Source organism: Oryx dammah, unplaced genomic scaffold, assembly GCF_014754425.2.
Source record: "Oryx dammah isolate SB20612 unplaced genomic scaffold, SCBI_Odam_1.1 HiC_scaffold_4, whole genome shotgun sequence".
Classification (NCBI taxonomy): domain Eukaryota; kingdom Metazoa; phylum Chordata; class Mammalia; order Artiodactyla; family Bovidae; genus Oryx; species Oryx dammah.
The window spans coordinates 21511175-21539104 of NW_024070188.1; the positions used below are offsets into that span (position 1 = coordinate 21511175).

Sequence of the window (27930 nt, forward strand, 5' to 3'; positions counted from 1 at the left end):
GGAGAAGCTCTATACAGTCAGCAAAAACAAGACCAGGAGCTGACTGTGGCTCAGATCATGAACTCCTTATTACCAAATTCAGACTTCAATTGAAGAAAGTAGGGAAAACCATAGACTATTCAGGTATGACCTAAATCAAATCCCTTATGATTATACAGTGGAAGTGAGAAATAGACTTAAGGGCCTAGATCTGATAGACAGAGTGCCTGATAATATATGGACGGAGGTTCATGATATTGTACAGGAGACAGTGATCGAGACCATCCCAATGGAAAAGAAATGCAAAAAAAGCAAAATGGCTGTCTGAGGAGGCCATACAAATAGCTGTGAAAAGAAGAGAAGCAAAAAGCAAAGGAGAAAAGGAAAGACATAAGCATCTGAATGCAGAGTTCCAAAGAATAGCAAGAAGAGATAAGAAAGCCTTCCTCAGTGATCAATGCAAAGAAATAGAGGAAAACAACAGAATGGGAAAGACGAGAGATCTCTTCAAGAAAATTAGAGATACCAAGGGAATATTTCATGCAAAGATGGGCACAGTAAAGGACAGAAATGGTATGGACCTAACAGAGGCAGAAGATACTAAGAAGAGGTAGCAAGAATACGCAGAAGAACTGTACAAAAAAGATATTCAAGACCAAGATAATCATGATGGTGTGATCACTCACCTAGAGCCAGACATCCTGGAATGTGAAGTCAAGTGGGCCTTAGAAAGCATCACTACAAACAAACCTAGTGGAGGTGATGGAATTCCAGTTGAGCTACTCCAAATCCTGAAAGATGATGCTGTGAATGTGCTACACTCAATATGCCAGCAAATTTGGAAAATTCAGCAGTGGCCACAGGACTGGTCAAGGTCATTTTTCATTCCAATCCCAAAGAAATGCAATGCCAAAGAATGCTCAAACTACTGCACAATTGCACTCATCTCACATGCTAGTAAAGTAATGCTCAAAATTTTCCAAGCCAGGCCTCAGCAATACGTGAACCATGAACTTCCAGATGTTCAAGCTGGTTTTAGAAAAGGCAGAGGAACCAGAGATCAAATTGCCAACATCCACTGGATCATCGAAAAAGCAAGAGAGTTCCAGAAAAACATCTATTTCTGCTCTATTGACTATGCCAAAGCCGTTGACTGTGTGGATCACAATAAACTGTGGAGAATTCTAAAAAAGATGGGAATACTAGACACCTGACCTGTCTCTTGAGAATCCTGTATGCAGGTCAGGAAGCAAAAGTTAGAACTGGACATGGAACAACAGACTGGTTCCAAATAGGAAAAGGAGTATGTCAAGGCTGTATATTGTCACCTTGCTTATTCAACTTCTATGCAGAGTACATCATGAGAAATGCTGGGCTGGAAGAAGCACAAGCTGGAATCGAGACTGCCGGGAGAAATATCAATAACCTCAGATATGCAGACGACACCACCCTTATGGCAGAAAGTGAAGAGGAACTAAAAAGCCTCTTGATGAAAGTGAAAGAGGAGAGTGAAAAAGTTGGCTTAAAGCTCAACATTCAGAAAACTAAGATCATGGCATCTGGTGTCATCACTTCATGGGAAATAGATGGGGAAACAGGGGAAACAGTGTCAGACTTTATTTTTGGAGGCTCCATATCACTGCAGCTGGTGACTGCAGCCATGAAATTAAAAGATGCTTACTCCTTGGAAGCAAAGTTATGACCAAACTAGATAGCATATTCAAAAGCAGAGACATTACTTTGCCAACAAAGGTCCATCTAGTCAAGGCTATGGTTTTTTCTGTGGTCATGTATGGATGTGAGAGTTGGACTGTGAAGAAAGCTGAGTGCCGAAGAATTGATGCTTTTGATCTGTGGTGTTGGAGAAGACTCTTGAGAGTTCCTTGGACTGCAAGTACACCCAATCAGTCCACTCTGAAGGAGATCAGACCTGGGATTTCTATGGAGGGAATGATGCTAAAGCTGAAACTCCAGTACTTTGGCCACCTCATGCTAAGAGTTTACTCACTGGAAAAGACTCTGATGCTGGGAGGGACTGGGGGCAGGAGGAGAAAGGGACGACAGAGGATGAGATGGCTGGATGGCATCACTGACTCAATGGACACGAGTTGAGTGAACTCCGGGAGTTGATAATGGACAGGGAGGCCTGCGTGCTGTGATTCATGGGGTTGCAAAGAGTTGGACATGACTGAGTGACTGAACTGAACTGATCTGAAGGCTGTATATTTTCACCTTGCTTATTTAACTTATATGCAGAGTACATCATGAGAAACGTTGGGCTGGAAGAAGCACAAGCTGGAATCAAGATTGCTGGGAGAAATATCAATAACCTCAGATATGCAGATGACACCACCCTTATGGTAGAAAGTGAAGAAGAACAAAAAAACCTCTTAATGAAAGGGAAAGTGGAGAGTGAAAAAGTTGGCTTAAAGCTCAACATTAAGAAAACAAAGATCATGGCATCTGGTCCCATCACTTCATGGCAAATGAATGGGGAAACATCAAACAGTGTCAGACTTTATTTTGGGGGGCTCCAAAATCACTGCAGATGGTGATTGCAGCCATGAAATTAAAAGATGTTTACTCCTTGGAAGGAAAGTTATGACCAATCTAGATAGCATATTCAAAAGCAGAGACATTACTTTGCCAACAAAGGTCCATCTAGTCAAGGCTATGGTTTTTCCTGTGGTCATGTATGGATGTGAGAGTTGGACTGCGAAGAAAGCTGAGTGCCGAAGAATTGATGCTTTTGAACTGTGGTGTTGGAGAAGACTCTTGAGAGTCCCTTGGACTGAAAGGAGATCCAACCAGTCCATTCTAAAGGAGATCAGCCCTGGGATTTCTTTGGAGGGAATGATCCTGAAGCTGAAACTCCAGTACTTTGGCCACCTCATGCGAAGAGTTGACTCATTGGAAAAGACTCTGATGCTGGGAGGGATTGGCGGCAGGAGGAGAAGGGGATGACAGAGGATGAGATGGCTGGATGGCATCACTGACTCAATGGACGTGAGTCTGAGTGAACTCCGGGAGTTGGTGATATACAGGGAGTGCTGCGATTCATGGGGTTGCAAAGAGTCAGACACAACTGAGCGAGTAACTGAACTGAACAGATGGAGGATGATTCCTTGAGGTGTTTGAATGTGAATTTATGAATTTTATTAATTTTCTTACAACACTTTTATGCATCACAATGTTTTCTCCATTTAGGAATTAAAAGACATATTTATCTATATTTCTCTTGTTCAAAGTAATTTTATTCCAAATATGCAACTCTTAAATACACATAGTATTACTTAATGAGTTATATAGATACAAATATTTCTTTCCATCCAAATAGTTAAATAATTAGACTATTAGATGATCAATCTACCTTTGAAACTTAACTCCTTAGTATAAGCTTTGTGAATTGGTAAATCATTAAACAGATGAATCTGCTTCTCAGATGCATGTGATTTCTCTATTTACTCATTAGTCACATTGATTCAAGGCCAAATTATCAAATTTCAATTAGAAAATTATAGATAAATAATGAATGCCTGCTATGGAAAACACTCAAACTATTCATGTTGCTTGCTTGCTTTCTTTCACTTATCATACAGGCTAACAATGCAGATTATCCAAATGATTATAATTGGTGAAATGTCAAAGTTTCATTAAAGGCATGGAAATGAATCTAAGCACAGTTTACTGATTTTGTCAATTAATAAAGTTTTATAATTAACATTTGTATGAGAAGCACAAATTAATGTGTATATTAAAATATGCTTTCCAGTTGTTAGATTTTTACAGTATTATTATATTTTGCACTGATTCTACTCCTCATCTATGTCCCAGATGAATTTCAAAGGAAAATCTTTCATCTTCCTTTGGAATACTCTGTCAAATCGCTCATTTTGCTCCATGGTCAAGTGATGTTTCCAGTCTCCAACGGTACCTGGTGGGACAAACACACAGATAGCCCTGGGTGAGGAGGTAGCACTGTTGGGCAAAAGCTTCCTTCCAACCACTTTATTATCTTCTCAAGCAGATAACTATCTATTTGTTTTCCATGGAATTTGATGCCTCACTTTCTCTTATACATGGCTGAGCTAAAAACACACTTAGGACATGATAACACAGAAAATAGAGTGATAATCCACTTCCTTATCTTAAACTTTCATTATCCACTACCATTAATATAGAACTTTCTTAAGAAGGAAAAATAAAGCTAAATATTCACAGAGATTAGAATATTTAAATATATCTTACAAAATTCCACACACCATACTTGGCAAACCACATCTATTATTTCACATAATATAGTTCTTAATGATACCCTTCAAAGTAAATATTTTCTTCATCTTTAAAATTGCAAAAAAGAGAGAGAGAGAGTGACCCGAAGATTTTTAAGAGGAAGAGAGATCAAGATGGTGAACAAAAACATATCAAAAATACACCTTCGTGTGGAAGAATTCTCATTGAAACTTTGCTTCTAACTGATTCTTTCTCACTGAAAGAATTCTATTTAGAAACAGGCAGTCAAACTCCTGGAAAACCAGGACTATCAGAAAGTTACAAGGTAGCACATGTATGAAGGGAAGAAGGGCGATCACACCAGGACCTCTGATCCTTGGGAGAGACTCAGAGGAAAAGGGAGATCACGTGAGACAACACTGGGGAACGAACAGATCGCCAGATGCCATGATCTGGGCATATCAGACTTTGGCTGATTGGAACACCACTGGGACAGTTAGAAAGGCTGGAGAACCCTGGGCTCCAGGATTCCAGTATAAAGTATATAAACAACAAGGATACATTGTATAGCACAGGGAATTATAGCAATTACCTTGCAACAATCTATAATGGAGTATAATATGCAAAAATAGTGAATCACTATGCTGTACATGTATGATGGAGTAGCCATCATAGTCAAAAAAAAGAGTCTGAAATGCAGTACTTGGATGCAATATCAAATACTGCAGAAAGATCTCTATTGCCAAGGCAAACCATTCAATATCACGGTAATCCAAGACTATGCCTTGACTAGTAATTCTGAAGAACCTGAAGTTGAACACTTCTATGAAGACCTACAAGACCTTCTAGAACTAACGCCCCCCCAAAAAAACATCCTTTGAATTATAGGGAACTGGAATGCAAAAGTAGGAAATCAAGAAATAGCTGGAGTAAGAGGCAAATTTGGCCTTGGAGTACAGAATGAAGCAGAGCAAAGACTAATAGAGTTTTGCCAAGAGAATGCACTGGTCATAGCAAACACCCTCTTCCAATAACACAAGAGAAGACTACACATGGACATCACCAGATGGTCAATACTGAAATCAGACTGATTATATTCTTTGTAGCCAAAGATGGAGGAGCTCTATACAATCAGCAAAATCAAGACAGGGAGCTGACTGGATCAGATCATGAACTCTTTAATGCCATATTCAAATTTAAATGGAATAAAGTAGGGAAAACCACTAGACCATTCAGGTATGACTTAAATCAAATCCCTTATGATTATACAGTGGAAGGGACAAATAGATTCAGGGGATTCAATCTGATAGACAGAGTGCCTGAAGTATGGATGGAGATTCTTGACATTGTACAGGAGGCAGTGATCAAGACCATCTCCAAGAAAAAGAAATGCAAAAAGGCAAAATGGCTGTCTGAGAAGGCCTTAAAAATAGCTATGAAAAGAAGAGACGTAAAAGGCAAAGGAGAAAAGGGCAGATATACCCATTTGAATGCAGAGTTTCAAAGAATAGCAAGGAGATATAAGAAAGCCTTCTCCCTCAGTGATCAATACAGAGAAATAGAGGAAAACAATAGAATGGGAAAGACTAAAGATCTCTTCAAGAAAATTAGAGATACCAAGGGAATATTTCATGCAAAGATGGGCACAATAAAGGACAGAAATGGTATGGACCTAACAGAAGCAGAAGATATTAAGAAGAGGTGGCAAGAATACACAGAAGAACTATAAAAAAAAATCTTCATAACCCAGATAATCATGATGGTGTGATCACTCATCTAGAGCCAGACATTCTGGAATGTGAAGTCAAGTGGGCCTTAGGAAACATCACTATGAACAAAGTTAGTGGAGGTGAAGGGATTCCAGTTGAGCTACTTCAAATCCTAAAAGATGATGCTGTGAAAGTGCTGCACTCAATATGCCAGCAAATTTGGAAAACTCAGCAGTGGCCACAGGATTGGAAAATGTCAGTTGTCATTCCAATCCCAAAGAAAGGCAATGCCAAAGAATGCTCAAACCACTGCGCAATTGCACTCATCTCACACACTAGTAAAGCAATGCTCAAAATTCTCCAAGCTACGCTTCAACAGTATGTGAACTGTGAACTTCCAAATGTTCAAGCTGAATTAAGAAAAGGCAGAGGAACCAGAGATCAAATTGCCAACATCTGTTGGATCATCGAAAAAGCAAGAGAGTTCCAGAAAAACACCTACTTCTATTTTATTGACTATGTCAAAGCCTTTGACTGTGTGGATCAAAACAAACTGGAAAACCTTAAAGAGATGGGAATACCAGACCAATTGACCTGCCTCTTGAGAAATCTGTATGCAGGTCAGGAAGCAACAGTTAGAACTGGACATGGAACAACAGACTGGTTCCAAATTGGGAAAGGTGTACGTCAAGGCTGTATATTGTCATTCTGCTTATTTAACTTATATGCAGAGTACATCATGCAAAATGCTGGGCTGGAGGAAGCACAAGCTGGAATCAAGATTGCCAGGAGAAATATCAATAACCTCAGATATGCAGATGACACCACCCTTATGGCAGAAAGTGAAGAAGAACTAAAGACCCTCTTGATGAAAGTGAAAGAGGAGAGTGAAAAAATTGGCTTAAAACTCAACATTCATAAAACTAAAATCATGGCACCTGGTCCCATCACTTCCTGGCAAATAGATGGGGAAACAGTGGAAAGTGACAGACTTTATTTTCTTGGGCTCCAAATCACTGCAGGTTGTGAGTGCAGCCATGAAATTAAAAGACGCTTACTCCTTGGAAGAAAAGTTATGACCAGCCTAGATAGCATATTAAAAAGCAGAGACATTGCTCTGCCAACAGATCCATCTAGTTGGACTATAAAGAAAGCTGAGAGCCAAAGCACTGATGCTTTTGAACTGTGGTGTTGGAGAAAACTCTTAAGAGTCTCTTGGATGGCACAGAGATCTATCCAGTCCATGCTACAGAATTCAGTCCTGAATATTCATTAGAAGGACTGATGTTGAATCTGAAACTCCAATACTTTGGCCACCTGATGTGAAGAACTGACTCATTAGAAAAGACCCAGATGCTGGGAAAGATGAAGGTGGGAGGAGAAGGGGATGGCAGAGGATGAGATGGTTGGATGCCATCACTGACTCAATGAACATGGGGTCTCAGTAAACTCTGGGACTTGGTGATGGACAGGGAGGTCTGGCATGCTGCAGTCCATGGGGTCAGACACAACCGAGCAACTGAACTGAACTGAACTATGCTGTACAACTAAAACTAATATAATATTGTGAATAAACTGTATCCCACCTGCCAGTTTAGGAGACACAAGAGACTTGGGTTCGATCTGGGTCAGGAGGATCCCACAGAGGAGGGCATGGCAAGTTACTCTAGTATTCTTGCCTGGAGCATCCCATGGAAAGAGGAACCATTACTAATAGATTTTCAAGTAATAAATTCAAGGAACAGAGGGTGCCAAGGGCTGCCATTAATACAAAAGTTTCACTTGATGGAAGTTTGAAACCAACATTAATTCAATTATGTAATAAAGATGAATACATTGGCATCTTTAGCTATCAGAATTTATTTTGTTTATATTACGGTCATTTGGCAGTAAGTAAGTTACATGGGCATGAGAAACGCTTTATATCTGATCTAGTTGAGCAATGAGAAGTGAAAACTGATAATAAATGGGACAAAGAGGAAGCAATGACTTTTTAAAATATTGGTATCCACAGTAATTTTAATAAAATCTTTATATAATTAAAATTTAATCAGTGTCTATTGTCATAGTGCTGTTATGAATATATTAGGATGAAATATGAGTCTAGGGATATAGATAAGTGCAAATTATATTTTAGAATAATGTACATTAAAAAGATTAAATGAAAAAATTGAAATTAAGGAGTATCAGGAGAAAATATATTTATTCTTAGCAACCCTTGGCAACTTAATGGAGCATAATAAAAATTTATTCATGTTGTTGGATGATTGAATTCATAGCACATTGGGTTAATGAGGTAGCAATCCACTTTTTACAATGAAGAAATATCAACTTGAAAGGAAAGAAATGATATAAAAATCCTTCTCAAAACAAAATACATATTAACCTTCCATCTAGAATATTCTAAAGAGCAATAAGGTAAACCAAGAATTGGAGCTCTCTTGAACACATATCTTTTGCCTTTTGGTAAGACTTTTTAACAAATTTTAAAGTAGGGTCACATGGTTAAGAAAGAAGGAAACTAATATTTATTAGTCAGATACTGAAGTTCTGTTCTGTTTCCTGGGATAATTTTCAGGTTCATTTTAGTTAGGATCATTGATTCTCTGTTTAAACAGTGATTCTTGGAGAGACATGTTGCAAGCCACATTAACTTAATCTAGCAGCCAAGAAGAAGAAGGCAATGGCAACCCACTCCAGTACTCTTGCCTGGAGAATCCCATGGACGGGGGAGCCTGTAGGCTGCAGTCCATGGGGTCGCTAAGAATTGGACATGACTGAGCAACTTCACTTTCACTTTTCACTTTCATGCATTGGAGAAGGCAATGGCACCCCCCGCCAGTGTTCTTGCCTGGAAAATCCCATGGACGGAGGAGCCTGGTAGGCTGCAGTCCATGGGGTCACTAAGAGTCGGACACGACTGAGCGACTTCACTTTCCCTTTTCACTTTCATGCATTGGAGAAGGAAATGGTGACCCACTCCAGTGTTATTGCCTGGAGAATCCCAGGGACGGGGGAGCCTGGTGGGCTGCCGTCTATGGGGTTGCACAGAGTCGGACACGACTGAAGTGACTTAGCAGCAGCAGCAGCCAAGGACTCAAGACAAGTCTCAACACATTTGCTTCTATTACCCACTCAACATCACCTTTGCGCAGGAACTGTCCCTTGTTTGTTCTTATCCCGATTTCATTTTTCAGTATGCTGTCATAATTAGCTTGAGGATCAACTTTCATATTCTGAAATGCAGCCTGATTCACAACAGCATCCAGATCCTCTTCACTCAGTTCTTTCTCAAGAAAACTGCTGATTTTAAGCACAGAACTTCTGAGATCCTGAAAGAATTGTATGAGAAACTGTTCATTCTATAAGGAACACCTGAGTTATAGCCCAACATCTTTACCACATTTTAGAAAACTGACCGTGCTTGGGCTTTTTCTAAGTTTAAAGTTTGGCTAAGATCTGTAACATTCATTCTATTAAACTGAGTGATGTTGTCAGCTTTGTTAGAGTTTCCTATCATTTGATTTTACAAGGAGAGCTCAACTTCAGTCACCCATTCAAGCAACACTTTTAGACTTATTATATACATTTCAGAGGGTTTCCCAGGTGACACTAGTGGTAAAGAACCTGCCTGCCAGTGCAGGAGACATGTGAGACATGGGTTCGATCCCTGGGTCGGGAAGATCCCCTGGAAGAGGGCGTGGCAACCCACTCAGGCATTCTTGTCTGGAGAATCCCATAGACAGAGGAGCCTGGTGGTTGCAAAGAGTCTGACATGACTGAAGTGACAGCATGCACACTTGCATACATTTCAGAAACTACTAAGTTCTGCAGTATGTTAACCAGTCGATAATACTCTCTCTGTGTTTGTTGTGTGTGTGCTCAGCCTCTCAGTCACGTCCAGCTTTTTGCAGCCCCGTGGATTGTAACCCACCAGGTTCCTCTGTTCACGGGATTTTCCAGACAAGAATACCAGAGTAGGTTGCCATTTGCTACTCTTGGGATCTTCCTGACGCAGGGATCAGAATCACATATCTTGCATCTCTTGCATTGCCAGGCAGATTCTTTATCGCTGTCACCATCTGGGAAGCCCCCCAGAGTCCATAATTCATAAGGAAATGAATAAAGCAACTAACTGAATACAAAGAAAAACCCAAGTCTTGATGGCTTTCCTGGTGACGTCTACCAAACATTTAAATAAGTATTAACACCAATTCTCTTCATGTTCTTCAAAAAACTTGAAGAGTATGAAAGATTTCCAAAATCATTCAGTTAAGCAAGAATTACTTTGGTATCAATGCCAGAAAAATGGTGTAAGAAAAAGCTAAAGACCAATACCACTTATGAAACATAGGGTGCAAGATTCCTCTACAAATTAATAGCAAATTCAACAACATATTGAAAAGATTATAAACCATAATAAAACTGGATTTACTCCTGGCATGCAAGATGGTTCAAACTATGAAAATTAATTAGTGTAATATCACATAAACAGAATGAAGAGAAAGACCACATGATCACATTATTTAATGCAGAAAAAGCATTTGACAATATCCAACATGTTTTCATGATTCAAAAACACTCAACAAATGAAGAATTAAAGGAAATTATCTCAACATTAAAAAAGCTCTCTATAAAGTACCTACTGCTAACATCACACTTAATGGTGAAAGACTCAAAAGATTTTCTACTAAAATCAGGAACAAGTTAAAGATGCTTGTTCTGTCCACTTCAACACTTCTCTCCACTTTTCAACATAGAACTGGAAGTCCTAGCCAGAATAGTTAGGAAAAATAAACAAATATTAATAAAAGGCATCTAAATCGGAAAGGAAAATTGTTCACAGGCAACGTGATTTCAGACATAGAAAAATCCTAAAGATTCTACACACACACACAATCTTGTAAGAACTAATAAACAATTGAGCAAAGTTGCATGGTACAAAGCCAACATGCAAAACTCTTATATTTCTATACACTAACAATGAACAATCCAAAGGCTAAAAGTGAAAGTGAAAGTGAAGTCGCTCAGTCGCCCGACTCTTTGCGACCCCATGGACTGTAGCCTACCAGGTTCCTCCGTCCATGAGATTTTCCAGGCAATAATACTGGAGTGGGTTGCCATTTCCTTCTCCAAAAGGCTAACTTATAGCAAAATAATTCCAATTTCAATTGTTCAAAACTGATGAAATACTTAGGAATAAACTTAATCAATGTGGTAAAATATTTGTGTTCTGGAAAATATTTTAGAAGTTGACTAAAACAACATCCATGGTCGTGAACTGGAAAATCTAATATTGTCAAGACGTTAATACCACTCAAAGTAATTCAAAGATTCAGTGCAATCCCTATCAATATCCCAATGATATTTTTACACATTGAAAAATCCATTGTAAAATTCAAATGGAATCTCAAGGGGGCATTAGATATCCAAAAGAGTTTTGAATGAGAATATCACATATAGACGCATTAGACCTCATCTTTCAAAGTTTACTACTCTTTCAAAGTCCTGAAAAAATTAAAGTTCATATCCAACAAGTCCACTTGTGGGCATACATGCAAAACAAATAAGATGAGGATCAGATATGTGTATACTCATGGTAATAGCAGCATTATTTACAATTGCCCCACAGTGGAAGTCATTCACGTGTCCATCAATGGACGAATGTATAAACAAAATATATAGATGCAATGAAATATCATTCACCCTTCAAAAGAAAGGCAATTCTGATATATTTTACAATCTGAATAACTTAGTAGAGCAGATTTACAAGAGATCTCAATTCATGAATAGAAACGAAGACCTTGGTGAATAAGTTTACTCACATATTAGAGTCAGAAGGATAGAGTCACAATGATATGGGAGTAGGGGAAGAAAAGAAGTAGTTATATAAATAAGGATAGCAGTTACTGCCTGCAAATAACCGCTATCCTTATTTATATACCTACTTCTTTGATTTTACTCATAGTTTTAGCATATAGTTATGAATCTCCAAACAACATAGGTACTTCTGCCTTCATTTAAACTACATACTTTGATACATTTGACACAAGTAGCTAGAAAATGTTTCAACATAGACACTACATAGTTAAGAATATCACCTTCAGCTTTGTGCTGCTACTGCTGCTGCTAAGTCGCTTCAGTCCTGTCCGACTCTGTGCGACCCCATAGATGGCAGCCCACTAGGTTCCTCTGTCTCTGGGATTCTCAGCTCTGTGAGAAATCGTCAAAGTGCTTTGTGATACTCTATATGGGCTTGTTAATTCCAGTTAAAGAATAGACATAAATTGTATTACCTCAAATTATCAAGAAATATTCAAGGGAAGTAGTAGACAAAGAAGACCTCAAAATCTACATCAGTATTGATGGTACACAATTGCTTGACCTAAATAGGGATCTCATTTTAAAGCCCTTTCTAAAATGAGATCCCTATTTAGGTCAAGCAGAAACTTGAGTTGACCAAATTCCTTTTTCCTGGAGAGAGAAAGTTAATAGTTTTTCCCCAAGATATGGTGAAAAAAAAATCTGTTTGAAAAACTGATGAAAAAACTAGAAGAACAAAAATATATCAACAATGGGCAACTTGGTGGAATGTAAGTTAAAATTGCTACCTGCTGATAGTATACTGATGACAGAACAGACAAATACTCCAGGACTTTGCATAGTTTACTCAGTGTCTTCTAGATCCACATTTCCAGCAAAATCTGTTGTTTATGAATATATTTTTGTGATCACATTCTTATGGAACAGCTCAAATATAAAAATAAGGAAGGGAACACATTTTAAGATGATAACATTTTAAGATGATTTTGCATTTTAAGATGATAACACAGGTTGAAGGATAGAGAATAAATGGAGATGGACTGAGATTTGCAAGTAGGCAAATCAATTAGATAAGTTGCTTTAGAAACTAAGCAAAAGATAATGGTGATCTGGACCATGGAAGGGGCAATCTAGATTGGTATGTTTGCAACTTCCACAATGGAATCAGAGACAGAATTCAGACTTTTACTAACTAGTGAAATTAAGAGGCAAGGGTGAAGGAGATATCAAGCATGAAGGCTAGTTTCTGACTTAGATCACGAGACATAGTACGTTTTATGGGAGAACAGGCAGCTTTTGTTGGGAGATGATCATTCTACTGGGGGCAGGATTTTTTTGAAGTCCAAATATTAGCTGTAAAAATAGGGATAGAGAAGACAGTTGCAATATATTAATACATGTGTCTGTGCCAGTGTTATATATCTAGGATTCATCAATTTCACCCCAACCCCTCCAACCCAGTTTACTCTACTGCTCACTATACTTCATGTAATTAGATTTGACGGATATTTTAAACTTTCATTTTTACTTGACTTCTCAACCCTGAGAGGTTAAAAAGTCTTAAAAAGGTTTCTTGACACACCTGCCTAGCTTCTGTCAGCACACACTTTTTTTCTCCCTACCTCTCTGATAGTTCCTTTTCAGTGTTTTTCGTGGGCTTACCCTCTCTACCCAAACATTATGTTTTAAATTATCTCAGTAATAGTACTAGTCCCCCCTTTTTTTCTCCCGTACACTCTCTTTCTTCATTTCTCTTTTCCTCCTCTTTTTCTGTCCTTTTCCTCCTCACTCTCAATTTTAAGCATAACCATGGTTTCAACTATAGTCTATACAGTGATGATGTCCAAATGAATATCATTGATAATTTTAGAGCAAACCTCTTTGAAATGTAGGCCTGTATGTTCCCCCAATTTGCAAACACCTTCATTTGAATACTTCTAAATCATCTTAAACTCCATATGTCAAAACCAATCTCATAATCTTCTCTTTTCAGCTTTACCCTGCTTCAGTGTTCCGTAAGCACTAAATGAATGACATCATTATCAACACAGGTATATGAGTCAGAATATAGAAAGCATTTTAATATTTCTCCCTTTTTCATTTTTCCTGTATATAATCCCTTTCCTTTTGACCTTAAACATATGTGGTAAAGCTCTGCAGTTTCTCCAGTCTCAGAGTGACCATTTTAACCCAAAGCATCGTTGGTGTTCAGTGGGTTATCACACTAGCATCTAACTAATTTGCCTTTATTCACTACCATCATTTTCAATCCACAAAAAGAAATGATATTCTAAAAATATTAATTGTATTACATAACTCTCCTTCTTGTGATTCTTAAAAGACTTCTTACTGCCTTTAAGGTGAAAGAAATCACCATCGTTTATTATAGTCTTTGAGCAGCTTGACTCTTATTGACCACTCAATACTTTAATACTTTCACTTTGCCTGTTCTTCCTTCATTTTTCATCCACTTTAATGTATCAGGAAATTTGCACGTTCTCTTTCCCTGGCTTCCTTTTTTCCCCATGTCTTTTGTGTTAATATGTATTTATTAGCTTGGCTGACAGAATGTGATCCACTGGAGAAGGGAATGGCAAAACCACTTCTGTATTCTTGCCTTGAGAACCCCATGAACAGTATGAAAAGGCAAAATGATAAGATACTGAAAGAGGAACTCCCCAGGTCAGTAGGTGCCCAATATGCTACTGGAGATCAGTGGAGAAATAACTCCAGAAAGAATGAAGGGATGGAGCCAAAGCAAAAACAATACCCAGCTATGGATGTGACTGGTGATAGAAGCAAGGTCCAATGCTGTAAAAAGCAATATTGCATAGGAACCTGGAATCTCAGGTCCATGAATCAAGGCAAATTGGAAGTGGTCAAACAGGAGATGGCAAGAGGGAACGTCGACGTTCTAGGAATCAGTGAAATGGACTGGAATAGGTGAATTTAACTCAGATGACCATTATATCTACTACTGTGGGCAGGAATCCCTTAGAAGAAATGGAGTAGCCATCATAGTCAACAAAAGAGTCCAAAATGCATTACTTGGGTGCAACCTCAAAAACGATAGAATGATCTCTGTTCGTTTCCAAGGCAAACCATTCAATATCATGGTAATACAAGCCTATGCCCCAACCAGTAACACTGAAGAAGCTGAAGTTGAATGGTTCTATGAAGACTGACAAGACCTTTTAGAACTAACACCCAAAAAAGATGTCCTTTTCATTATAGGGGACTGGAATGCAAAAGTATGAAGTCAAGAAACACCTGGGGTAATAGGCAAATTTGGCCTTGGAATACGGAATGAAGCAGGGCAAAGGTTAATAGAATTCTGCCAAGAGAACGCATTGGTCATAGCAAACACCCTCTTCCAACAACAAAAGAGAAGACTCTACCATGGACATCACCAGATGGTCAACACCGAAATCAGATTAATTATATCTTTGCAGCCAAAGATGTAGAAGCTCTATACAGTCAGCAAAAACAAGACCAGGAGCTGACTGTGGCTCAGATCATGAACTCCTTATTGCCAGATTCAGACTTAAACTGAAGAAAGTAGGGAAAACCACTAGACCATTCAGGTATGACCTAAATAAAATCCCTTATGATTATACAGTGGAAGTGAGAAATAGATTTAAGGGACTAGATCTGATAGAGTGCCTGATGAACTATAGATGGACGTTTGTGACATTGTACAGGACACAGGGATCAAGACCATCCCCATGAAAAAGGAAGGCAAAAAAGCAAAATGGCTGTCTGGGGAGACCTTACAAATAGCTGTGAAAAGAAGAGAAGCGAAAAGCAAAGGAGAAAAGGAAAGATATAAGCATCTGAATGCAGAGTTCCAAAGAATAGCAAGAAGAGATAAGAAAGCCTTCCTCAGTGATCAGTGCAAAGAAATAGAGGAAAACAACAGAATGGGAAAGACGAGAGATCTCTTCAAGAAAATTAGAGATACCAAGGGAACATTTCATGCAAAGATGGGCTCAATAAAGGACAGAAATGGTATGGACCTAACAGAAGCAGAAGATATTAAGAAGAGGTGGCAAGAATACACATAAGAACTGTGCAAAAAAGATCTTCATGACCCAGATAATAACGATGGTGTGATCACTCACCTAGAGTCAGACCTCTTGGAATGTGAAGTCAAGTGGGCCTTAGAAAGTATCAATACAAACAAGGCTAGTGGAGGTGATGGAATTCCAGTTGAGCTTTTTCAAATCCTGAAAGATGATGCTGTGAAAGTGCTGCACTCAATATGCCAGCAAATTTGGAAAACTCAGCCGTGGCCACAGGACTGGAAAAGGTCAGTGTTCATTCCAATCTCAAGGAAAGGCAATGCCAAAGAATGCTCAAACTACCGCACAATTGCACTCATCTCACACACTAGTAAAGGGATGCTCAAAATTCTCCAAGCCAGGCTTCAGCAATATGTGAACTGTAAACTTCCAGATGTTCAAGCTGGTTTAGAAAAGGCAGAGGAACAAAAGATCAAATTGCCAACATCCACTGGATCATTGTAAAAGCAAGAGAGTTCCAAAAAACATCTATTTCTCCTTTTGACTATGCCAAAGCCTTTGACTGTGTGGATCACAAGAAACTGTGGAAAATTCTGAAAGAGATGGAAATACCAGAGCACCTGAACTGCCTCTTGAGAAACCTGTATGCAGGTGAGGAAGCAACAGTTAGAACTGAACATGGAACAACAGACTGGTTCCAAATAGGAAAAGGAGTACATCAAGGCTGTATATTGTCACTCTGCTTATTTAACTTATATGCAGAGTACATCATGAGAATCCCTGGGCTGAAAGAAACACAAGCTGGAATCAAGATTGCCGGGAGAAATATCAGTATCCTCAGATATGCAGATGACACCACCCTTATGGCAGAAAGTGAAGAGGAACTAAAGAACCTCTTGATGAAAGTGAAAGAGGAGAGTGAAAAAGTTGGCTTAAAGCTCAACATTCAGAAAACGAAGATCATGGCATCTGGTCCCATCACTTCATGGGAAATAGATGGGGAAACAGTGGAAACAGTGTCAGACTTTGTTTTGTGGGGCTCCAAAATCATTGCAGATGGTAATTGCAGCCATGAAATTAAAAGATGCTTACTTCTTGGAAGGAAAGTTATGACCAACCTAGATAGCATATTCAAAAGCAGAGACATTACTTTGCCAACAAAGGTCCATCTAGTCAAGGCTATGGTTTTTCCAGTGGTCATGTATGGATAAGAGAGTTGGACTATGAAGAGAGCTGAGCGCCGAAGAATTGATGCTTTTGAACTGTGGTTTTGGAGAAGACTCTTGAAAGTCCCTTGGACTGCAAAGAGATCCAACCAGTCCATTCTGAAGGAGATCAGCCCTGGGATTTCTTTGGAAGGAATGATGCTGAAGCTGAAGCTCCAGTACTTTGGCCACCTCATGGGAAGTGTTGACACATTTGAAAAGACTCTGATGCTGGGAGGTATTGGGGGCAGGAGGAGAAGAGGACGCCAGAGGATGAGATGGCTGGATGGCAATACCGACTCGATGGACATGAGTTTGAGTGAACTCTGGGAGTTGGTGATGGACAGGGAGGCCTGGCATGCTGCTATTCATGCAAAGAGTCGGACACGACTGAGTGACTGAACTGAACTGATTTATTAGCTTGCAGTTTTCAGGTTACTCTTTTTCAGAAAACACTGCCTGTCACCTTTGATGATACCAGATCCTCTTCTTCTATATACTTATATGAAATCTGCTGGGTTTTTAAATATTACTTATCGTAGTTTTAAATTATTTATACTTGTTTGGGAATACTTTCTTTCCTGTTAGATGATAAGCTGTGTGAATAAAAGGTTCACGTCTCTTTTTCTCATAATTTACTGTCTGTCACATATTAGGCATTCAATAATTTCTGATGAAATGAGTGAAAAAATGATGTCTTATGAATGAACATATCAATCACAGATTACAAAATAGTGAACTTAAACGTGTTCTCTTGGGTTTATCAATATTTTAAGACAGCTTTAATTGAATGACAAAGAATAAACATTATGAGATTATGCAGGAAAGCTGGTTTCAACAGTTTCTTCGAAAAAAAAAAAAAACAACAACAGGAAGAGCTCCATCACAGAGCACACATTCACCTCAATTAATTAGCCATATTTTAGTAGCTCTTCACCTCAGTGGTGCCTAGTGCTCTTTCTCTATTTTGAAATGAGTGCTCTACACAGTTGAATATGCCTTTATTGTGACACATGGTTATATGAAGAGGAATCAAAAATGATGAGTGGGTACAGTGAGAAGAGAGCATTGAAGACCAGTAATGAGCTGCAGAAAATTAAACCCCTTCCCTTGAAGAAAAAAATAACCCTGAAGATAGTTAGATACTGTCAACTACAAATTGGCACTTGCCGTCTACTTCTACAAGAATTAAATCATGTGCTGCTGCAGCTGCCAACCTTCAACACCCCCTGAAAGGAGTTCAGCTGGAAAGCAGAAGTGAGGCACTCTGTGCTCAGGGAAAACTGGCCGGATAGGTCTTCAGAGAGTGAGATATTGTCAGGAGCTGATTTTATGAGCCCAGTTCTTGTAACTTCTCATGTCTAGAAAAGCACTAAAATCCTGCATGACAAGAACTGTTCCCGTGGATAGAAAAACTCCACAAGACTAGAAGAAACCTTCTGGGAAAACATGTGCTCAATTTCGTGTGTCCTCCTTCACCAAAATCACATATATACTGACTTCGGCCCTGCATCTTTGGAGCAGTTTCTCAGAACTATCTGAGGTGCTGTCTCCTGGGCTGCAGCGCTCATTTTGCCCCAAATAAAACATAACTCACAGCTTTTCACTTCAGTTGAGTCACTCAGTCATGTCCGACTCTTTGCGATCCCATAAACTACAGCGCACCAGGCCCCCCTGTCCATCACCAACTCTCAGTACACACAAACCCATGTCCATTGAGTTGGTGATGTCATCCAACCATCTCATCCTCTGTCGTGCCCTTCTCCTCCTGCTTTCAATCTTTCCCAGCATCAGGGTCTTTTAAATGAGTCAGCTATTCGCATCAGGTGGCAAAATTATTGGAGTTTCAGCTTCAACATCAGTCCTTCCAATGAACACTCAGGACTGATCTCCCTTAGGATTTACTGGTTGGATCTCCTTGCAGTCCAAGGGACTCTCAAGAGTCTTCAACACCACAGTACAAAAGCATCAATTCTTCGGTGTTCAGCTTCCTTTAGAGTCCAACTCTCACATCCATACATGACTACTGGAAAAACCATAGCCTTGACTAGACAGATCTTTGTTGACAAAGTAATGTCTCTGCTTTTTAATATGCTATCTATGTTGGTCATAACTTTCCTTCCAAGGAGTAAGTGTCTTTTAATTTCATGGCTGCAATCACCATCTGTAGTGATTTGGGAGCCCTCCCAAATAAAGTCTGACACTGTTTCCCCTGTTTCCCCATCTATTTGTCATGAAGTGAAGGGACCAGATGCCATGATCTTAGTTTTCTGAATGTTGAGCTTTAGGCCAACTTTTTCACTCTCTTCTTTCACTTTCATCGAGAGGCTCTTTAGTTCTTTGCTTTCTGCCATAAGGGTGGTGTCATCTGCATATCTGAGGTTATTTATATTTCTCCTGGCAATCTTGATTCCAGCTTGTGCTTCTTTCAGCCCAGCGATTCTCATGACGTACTCTGCATATAAGTTAAATAAGCAGAGTGACAATATACAGCCTTGATGTACTCCTTTTCCTATTTGGAACCAGTCTGTTGTTCCATATCCAGTTCTAACTGTTGCTTCCTCACCTGCATACAGGTTTCTCAAGAGGCAGGTCAGGTGGTCTGGTATTTCCATCTCTTTCAGAATTTTCCACAGTTTCTTGTGATCCACACGGTCAACGGGTTTGGCATAGTCAATAAAGCAGAAATAGATGTTTTTCTGGAACTCTCTTGCTTTTTCAAGGATCCAGCGGATGTTGGCAATTTGATCTCTGGTTCCTCTGCCTTTTCTAAAACCAGCTTGAACATCTGGAAGTTCACAGTTCACATATTGCTGAAGCCTGTCTTGGAGAATATTAAGTATCACTTTAATAGCGTGTGAGATGAGTGCAATTGTGCAGTAGTTTGAGCATTCTTTGGCATTGCCTTTCCTTGAGATTGGAATGAACACTGATCTTTTCCAGTCCTGTGGCCACGGCTGAGTTTTCCAAATTTGCTGGCATATTGAGTGCAGCACTTTCACAGCATCATCTTTTAGGATTTGAAATAGCTCAACTGGAATTCCATCACTTCCATCTGCTTTGTTTGTAGTGATGCTTCATAAGGGCCACTTGACCTCACATTCCAGGATGTCTGGCTCTAGTGATCACACCATCATGATCATCTGGGTCATGAAGAGTGATCACACCATCATGATTATCTGGGTCATGAAGACCTTTTTTGTACAGTTCTTCTGTGTATTCTTGCCACCTCTTCTTAATATCTTCTGCTTCTGTCAGGTCCATACCATTTCTGTCCCTTGTTGAGTCCATCTTTGCATGAAACGTCTCCTTGGTATCTGTAATTTTCTTGAAGAGATCTTTAGTCTTTGTCATTGTATTGTTTTCCTCTATTTCTTTGCATTGATCACTGAGGAAGGCTTTCTTATCTCTTTGTTTTTCTTTGGAACTCTGCATTCAGATGCTTTTATCTTTCCTTTTCTCCTTTGGTTTTCTTTTCCTTTCTTTTCACAGCTATTTGTAAGGCCTCCTCAGACAGCCATTTAGCTTTTTTGCATTTCTTTTTCTTGTGGATGGTCTTGATTCCTGTCTCCTGTATAGTGTCACAAACCTCTGTCCATAGTTCATCAGGCACTCTGTCTATCAGGTCTAGTCCCTTAAAGCTATTTCTCACTTCCACTGTATAGTCATAAGGGATTTTGATTTAGGTCATACCTGAATGGTCTAGTGGTTTTCTCCACTTTCTTCAATTTCAGTCTGAATCTGGCAATAAGGAGTTCATGATCTGAGCCACAGTCAGCTCCCAGTCTTGTTTTTGCTGACTGTATAGAGCTTCTCCATCTTTGGCTGCAAAGAATATAATCAATCTGATTTCGGTGTTGACCATCTGGTGATGTCCATGTGTAGAGTCTTCTCTTTTGTTGTTGGAAGAGGGTGTTTGCTATGACCAGTGTGTTCTCTTGGCAGAACTCTATTAGCCTTTGCCCTGCTTCATTCTGTACTCCAAGGCCATATTTGCCTGTTACTCCAGGTGTTTCTTGACTTCCTACTTTTGCATTCCAGTCCCCTATAATGCAAAGGACACTTTTTGGGGGGTGTTAGTTCTACAAGGTCTTGTAGATCTTCATAGAACTGTTCAACTTCAGCTTTTTCAGTGTTACTGGTCAGGGCACAGACTTGGATTACTGTGACATTGAATGGTTTGCCTTGGAAACGAACACAGATCATTCTGTCATTTTTGAGGTTTCATCCAAATTCTGCATTTCGGACTCTTATTGACTGTGATGCTACTCCATTTCTTCTGAGGGACTCCTGCCCACAGTAGTAGATATAATGGTCATCTGAGTTAAATTCACCCATTCCCGTCCATCTTAGTTTGTTGATCCCTAGAATGTTGATGTTCACTCTAGTCATCACAGCTTTTACATAGTGCATTCTTAATTCAACTATACAAAGATAAGTATGTTAACATGGTTCATTGAAACCGTAAGAATTCCCAATAAAGAATTTAAAAATAACTTTCTTCTCTTACCTTCTTCATCTCCTCATACATCATGAACAGGATATTGAAGTCATGTCTATGCTCATACCAGCCTCTGATGTGATCAAACCAAAGGCTTCCTATCACTGTGGGAAAATTAATAAGTTAGCAGGTAAAGATGTCACTCTTATTATATAACAAGCTATAGTCTGTCTTTTCTGTTCAAGAATCCTCAAAAGACACACCAAGCTCCAAACCATTGGACATCTATGCTATCTTTTAAAAAGTGGAGTTGTGGGAAACAATTGCACCATTTTAATAGAAAACTTCTTTTGTAAGTTATTCTATTTTGTAGGAAGGCAGCAATGCAGAGAAAAGAATGCTGAAGAACGAAATTCTTAGGTAAGAGCTAACATTAGTTAAGAACTAAGATTTGGTTAGGATCACTCCCTTCCTTCTTCTGCTTCCTTCACCTGAAAACATACATCTTTATTTCTCCTATTATTGTCTATTTAATGATCATGTATAATAACTTTATTTACTGACAAACCAGCACATGAATATAAACTTCTAAGTGATAAAGCTCAGATCCCACATTCCAGAAATTGCTTGCATCAGTCTGTCTTTCTCAGTGCTGGAATGAGAAACCCACAGCTGCCCCAGGACCATGACAGAGCATAAAATGACACCTACATTAGCTACTCTGGAATGAGCTTTGGATCTAGACCTTTTCTGGTTCTATTATTCCCTGGTCAAAGTTTCTCTTATACACTGTGCAGCCTTGACAATTCTCAGAATAGGTGGTCCTAGTTTAAAAAAAAAAAAAGAGCTATAGGAAGGAGAGTAGATAGCCAATACCAACCACTTGTGTATATTGAGCCTATTATGATTAGCCTTCTCTTCTCTCTAAATATATTCCCTTGGTTTGAGAATTTGGCTAAATGACAACGTGTCCTCATAAACATGTTGCTTGATAAATAAATTCATAGTTACCTTTTCCATCTAGAAATCTTTCCATGAATTCTCCTATGTTATTTGAAGCTTCTAATCTAATCAACAAATTAGAAAAATGAAAATATGAGGTCATAACATCCTTGGGGTTTCTGTAGACATAAATTACCTGCAGAGGGAATAATGAACAATTGAACAATTCTGGGTTATCTTTACAGATTTTTTAATACCTACTTATTATTTCAGAGCTTGGTGGGCTACAGTCCATGGGTCGCAATGAGTCAGACACTACTGAGTGACTTCACTTGTATTTCATTATATGAATGCAAAATATGTTATTTTATCCAGGCTACTACTGACAGAAACTAACTTGTTCCCAAGGTTTTTTCTATTAAAAGCATCATTGCAATAAAATCTTTATTCTTATGAATTTTCACTTGTGTGAGCATAAAGGGCTAATTTCTAAAACTGAAATTATTTATTGTAAGGTTGATTAAGTTGGCAATTACCTTCCATAAAAGATGTTCCATTTACCCTCTGTGAGCATTAATGATATTTGATATACAGACAAGGTAGCATTGGAGATCAGTGAGAAAAGGAAAATCTACTTAACAGATGATGTTGGGTAAATAATAATCCATGTTTAAAAAATGGATTTCTACTTCACGTAATGTATAGAAACATATTTACAAAAGGATAAAGGATTTAACTTGGAAGGCAAATTTTTAGAATCTAAAAAGATAAAAAGAGTATTACTGACATTGTATAAAGAAACTATTTTTCAAACAGGAAAATATTTCCCATATAGAAATACATTAAAATGGATCAATCAGACTCCATTAAAATAAGAATGCTGTTCATCAAAATGTACCAAAGCTTTACAAAAAGCAAGAAAATATAAGTGCAGCACTGCTGCTGCTGCTAAGTCACTTCAGTCGTGTCCAACTGTGCGACCCCATAGATGGCAGCCCACCAGGCTCCCCAGTCCCTGGGATTCTCCAGGCAAGAACACTGGAGTGGATTGCCATTTCCTTCTCCAATGCATGAAAGTGAAGTTGCTCAGTCATGTCCAACTCTTCGAGAACCCATGGACTATAGCCTACCAGGCTCCTCCATCCATGGGATTTTCCAGGCAAGAGTACTGGAGTGGGTTGCCATTTCCTTCTCCAAGTGCAGCACAGATACCAATAATAGATTAGTATCTAGAATTATGTTCAGACTACCATACAATTGCATTCATTTCACATGCTACCAAGGTAATGCTCAAAATCATGCAATTAGGCTTCAGCAGTATGTGAACCAAGAACTTCCAGATGTACAAGCTGCATTTAGAAAAGGCAGAGAACCAAACATGGAACAATGGATTGTTCAGAATTGAAAAGGAGTACATCAAGGCTGTGTGTTGTCACCCTGCTTATTTAACTTCTATGTAGAGTGCTTGTGTGCTAAGTTGCTTCAGTCATGTCTGTCTCACTGCAACCCATGGACTGCAGCCCACCAGACTCCTCTGTTCATGGGATTCTCCAGGCAAGACTACTGGAGTGGGTTCTGAGCGCTCCTCCAGGGGATCTTCCTGACTCGGAGATCGAATCTACGCCTCTTACATCTCCTGCACTGGCACGCAGGTGCTTTACCACTAGCACCACCTGGGAAGCCTATGCAGAGTTCATTATACAAAATGCTAGGCTGGATGAATCACAATCTGGAATCAAGATTGCTGGGAGAAATATCAACAACCTCAAATATGCAGATGATACCACTGTAATGGCAGAAAGCAAAGAGGAACTAAAGAGCCTTCTTGATGAGGGTGAAAGAGGAGAGTGAAAATGCTAGCTTAAAACTCAACATTCAAAAACTAAAATCATGACATCTTGTCCCATCACTTCACAGCAAATAGAGGGGAAAAAGTGGAAACAGTGTTAGATTTTATTTTCTTGGGCCCCAGAATCACTGCAGATGGCAACTGCAGTCATGAAATTAAAGATGCTTACTCCTTGGAAGGAAAGCTATGACAAACCTAGACACTGTAGAAAGCAGAGAGTTCACTTTGCTGACAAAGGTCCATATAGTCAAAGCTGTGTTTTTCCCAGTAGTCATGTATGGATGTGAGAGTTGGACCATAAAGAAGGCTGAGCACCAAAGAATTGATGCTTTCCAGTTGTGGTGCTGGCGAAGACCCTTGAGAGTCCTTTGGACTGTAAGGAGATCAAGCCAATCAATTCTAAAGGAAATCAACTCTGAATTCATCAGGACTGATGCTGAAGCTCCAATACATTGGCCACTTGATGCAAAGATCCTACTCATTGTAAAAGACCCCAATACTGAGAAAGATTGAAGGCAAAAAGAGAAGGGGGTGACAGAGGATGAGATGATTGGACAGCATCACCAACTCAATGGATATGAGTTTGAGTAACTTCCAGGAGTTAGTGCAGGACAGAGAAGCCTGGCATGCTGCAGTCCATGGGGTCCCACAGAGTCGGACATGACTTAGAGATTCAACAACAACAAAATAAAACAGAAGATACACAGACAAATCTCTAATGAAATAGGTAACATAAAAAAACTGACAAAAGTTATAATAATTTCACTGAATAAGAAATAACTGTGGGCAATAAGGTTTTCAAAACCCGCTTAATTTCACTATTGATTAAATAAATGAAAATTAAGATCAATTTTAGATAGCATCTTATAATCACCAAATTGATAAAATTAGGAAATCTGATAGAAAAAAATACTATAAGAAAAATTAAAACTCATATTTTATAGTTTTCACTGTTTATGCTGCAACAACTTTGTTTGAAAAAAAATAGCGCCATTTTATGAAGTTGAATATTTTTGCACTCTGTGGCTTTGCAATTCTATTCTATTCTTAGGGAAGCTCATGTGATGTTCACCACGGGACATGCTCAAGAATGTAAGGTAACAGGGCATGTTCTAACAACAAAATAATGGAAGAAGCTAAGTATTCAATGAAGGAAAAGTGTGGGTCTCATAGAATTACTTACATAACATAAAAAAATTATACAACAGTCAACAATAACATTGAAAATAAAGATCAAGACAAGCCACATGTCAAAACCTCAGGGAAAGGGAAAACAATTGATAATATATAGCTAAGTAAAATTGAAAGCCAAATATTTTAATAGGACAATTAAAAAAATTGGTTCTAATGACCAACAGAATAGGAATCTGTATACTGCATTAATAGAAAAATGTGAATATCACAATGTCTAGAAACTCTGGAAAGATTTCAGCTTAGTTACAATCATGAAAATTTACACACTTAGCTTCAGACATAAGCATAAAAGGATTAACATAATAAATTTATAATATTATTTAGCAAAATTTATTTTATATGTTTGTGTTAGTGTCCCAAGGTGGCTCAGATGATGAAGAATCTGCCTGCAAGTCAAGAGACCTGGGTTTGATCCCTAGGCCAGGAAGATCGTGCCTACAGAATTCCACGAACAGAGGAAACTGGCAGGCTACAGTCCATGAGGCCACAAAGAGTTGGACACAACTGAATGACTAACACTTTCAATTTCTGGTGCCCCAAGCAGAGAATACACATTATTTTCTCATGTAGTCATGGAATGTATTGAAAAATTGATCTACATGTAAATGGCCATAAAACTTCTTAATGTATTTCAAAACTTAGAATTCTTACTATACCATTATCTGATTCCATAATTACTACTCCTTAATATTAATTATCCCCACTTGAGCACTTTGGCCTGGAAAATGCTGTGGACAGAGGAGCCTGGTAGGCTGCAGTCCATGCGGTCAGGGAGAGTCGGGCATGACTGAGCGACTTCACTTTCACTTTTATGCATTGGAGAAGAAAATGGCAACCCACTCCAGTGTTCTTGCCTGGAGAATCCCAGGGACGGGGGAGCCTGGTAGGACGGTGGAGCCTGGTAGGCTGCCATCTATGGGGTTGCACAGAGTCGGACAAGACTGAAGCGACTTAGCAGCAGCAGCAGCAGCAATATTAATTATCAACACTGAAAAACTATTTTAGTTTTATAAATATTTATAAACATGTTATTTGAAAATAAAAATTCTTCAGAATAATTTGGACCAATGAGAAAATTAAAAATGAAAAGATAGGTTACTTTGATGCTAACAACATTATACCCATAGCAATGCTGAAATGGATATTCATCATTTTAAAATATCAATATTTAACAAATAAATATTGGATACCACATGACAAAAATATATTCAAACAAAATATGAGAAAAAGTTAAAATCAAAGCAGAATCAATGAAGTGAAAAATATTAAATTATGTTTAAAAATTTTAGTTCTTTGCAGCAAAAAAAAAAAACTAATATAATAAGAAAATGCCCACAATCTGAAAAATGTACAAAGAAAAGAACAAAGAATGTACAAAGAAAAAAATTTCAGTTAGTAATGAATGATAAGATGTAATCATAGAATTAGATAAATATTCATTAGTTCATGAAAGTATATGTTGCAGTTTTTTTCAAGTTTTGAAATATAGATGAAAGGGTAATAATTTACTTTGAGAATTAAATTATACTAATGATTTAGGGAAAGGTAGCTAAATAAAATAAACTGAAAAAGGGAAAATGTTTTAGAACTATAAAGCTATCAGTATGAGACATATTGTAGTGGAATTTAATTATATCTTCAAAATATTCTTCTTATTTGCAATTTTAAAATACTTGAAAAACTAACCAAATTTTAAAAGCTTCAAAATTTGTCTTACAAAAGTGACTTACAATGATATTAAAATCAAATATCTTTCAATATCATAGAAAACTGTCTATTTTAAAAATAATTGCTGATAAAATTTCCTGAAAAAAAAATAAAACTTTTCCAGCAGAATGTTAATAAATACAATAATATAAAAATGAAAGATTTATCTCAGAAATAAAGCATTAGTAAATATCTAATCAATTTCTTTTTGCTTTAAAGGTGAGAAAGAGGGAACGTTGTACCTATAGGGTGCCAAAAAAGGACTTTTAAGGGATTAGAACTTTTCTGAAGAACAAAATTCAAATTTCAAGAGAACTGAGAAAGGGCGAAAAAGTATTTCTCAGCATTGTGTACCTCAAAATCATTGCAACATAAAAGAAAAAACAAAATCAAGAAAAGTATACTAAAAAATGTCAGTCAAGGACATAATATTTCTCATCACCTCAATATTTTATTTCTTTTCTACAGATTTTTAAGTCCTAAAACAGAAAAGAAGGAAGTGCAAATATTGAAAAGCAGAGAAATATAGAATATATTATTATTTTAAAATAAAATGTATTTCAGAGAACATAGGGAAAATTAATAAAACAAATGAAGAGATTCGTGGAGCCAAATATAATAGTGTAACAAGATCAGTTGGAGAAGGCAATGGCAATCCACTCCAGTACTCTTGCCTGGAGAATCCCAGGGCCGGGGGAGCCTGGTGGGCCGCTGTCTATGGGGTCGCACAGAGTCCGACACGACTGAAGCGAATTAGCAGCAGCAAGCAGCAGCAGCACAAGATCAGTATCATTTACTTTATAACAATAATAGCTAAATAGAGAAG

General features: G+C 38.3%; 1 protein-coding gene across 1 annotated transcript in view; it reads right to left on the reverse strand.

Annotated features, from left to right (window-relative positions):
• Positions 1-3417: 3417 nt before the first annotated feature.
• LOC120862464 (amine sulfotransferase-like) overlaps positions 3418-27930 on the reverse strand; it is a 29568-nt gene continuing 5055 nt past the window's right edge. Inside the window, exons 3-6 of the mRNA XM_040238442.1 lie at positions 22424-22550; positions 21482-21576; positions 9067-9253; positions 3418-3913 (exon numbers count right to left, since the gene is read on the reverse strand). Of these exons, the coding sequence (XP_040094376.1) occupies positions 3792-3913; positions 9067-9253; positions 21482-21576; positions 22424-22550 (531 nt within the window). The 3' untranslated portion in view covers positions 3418-3791. The remainder of the gene's footprint in view (positions 3914-9066; positions 9254-21481; positions 21577-22423; positions 22551-27930) is intronic.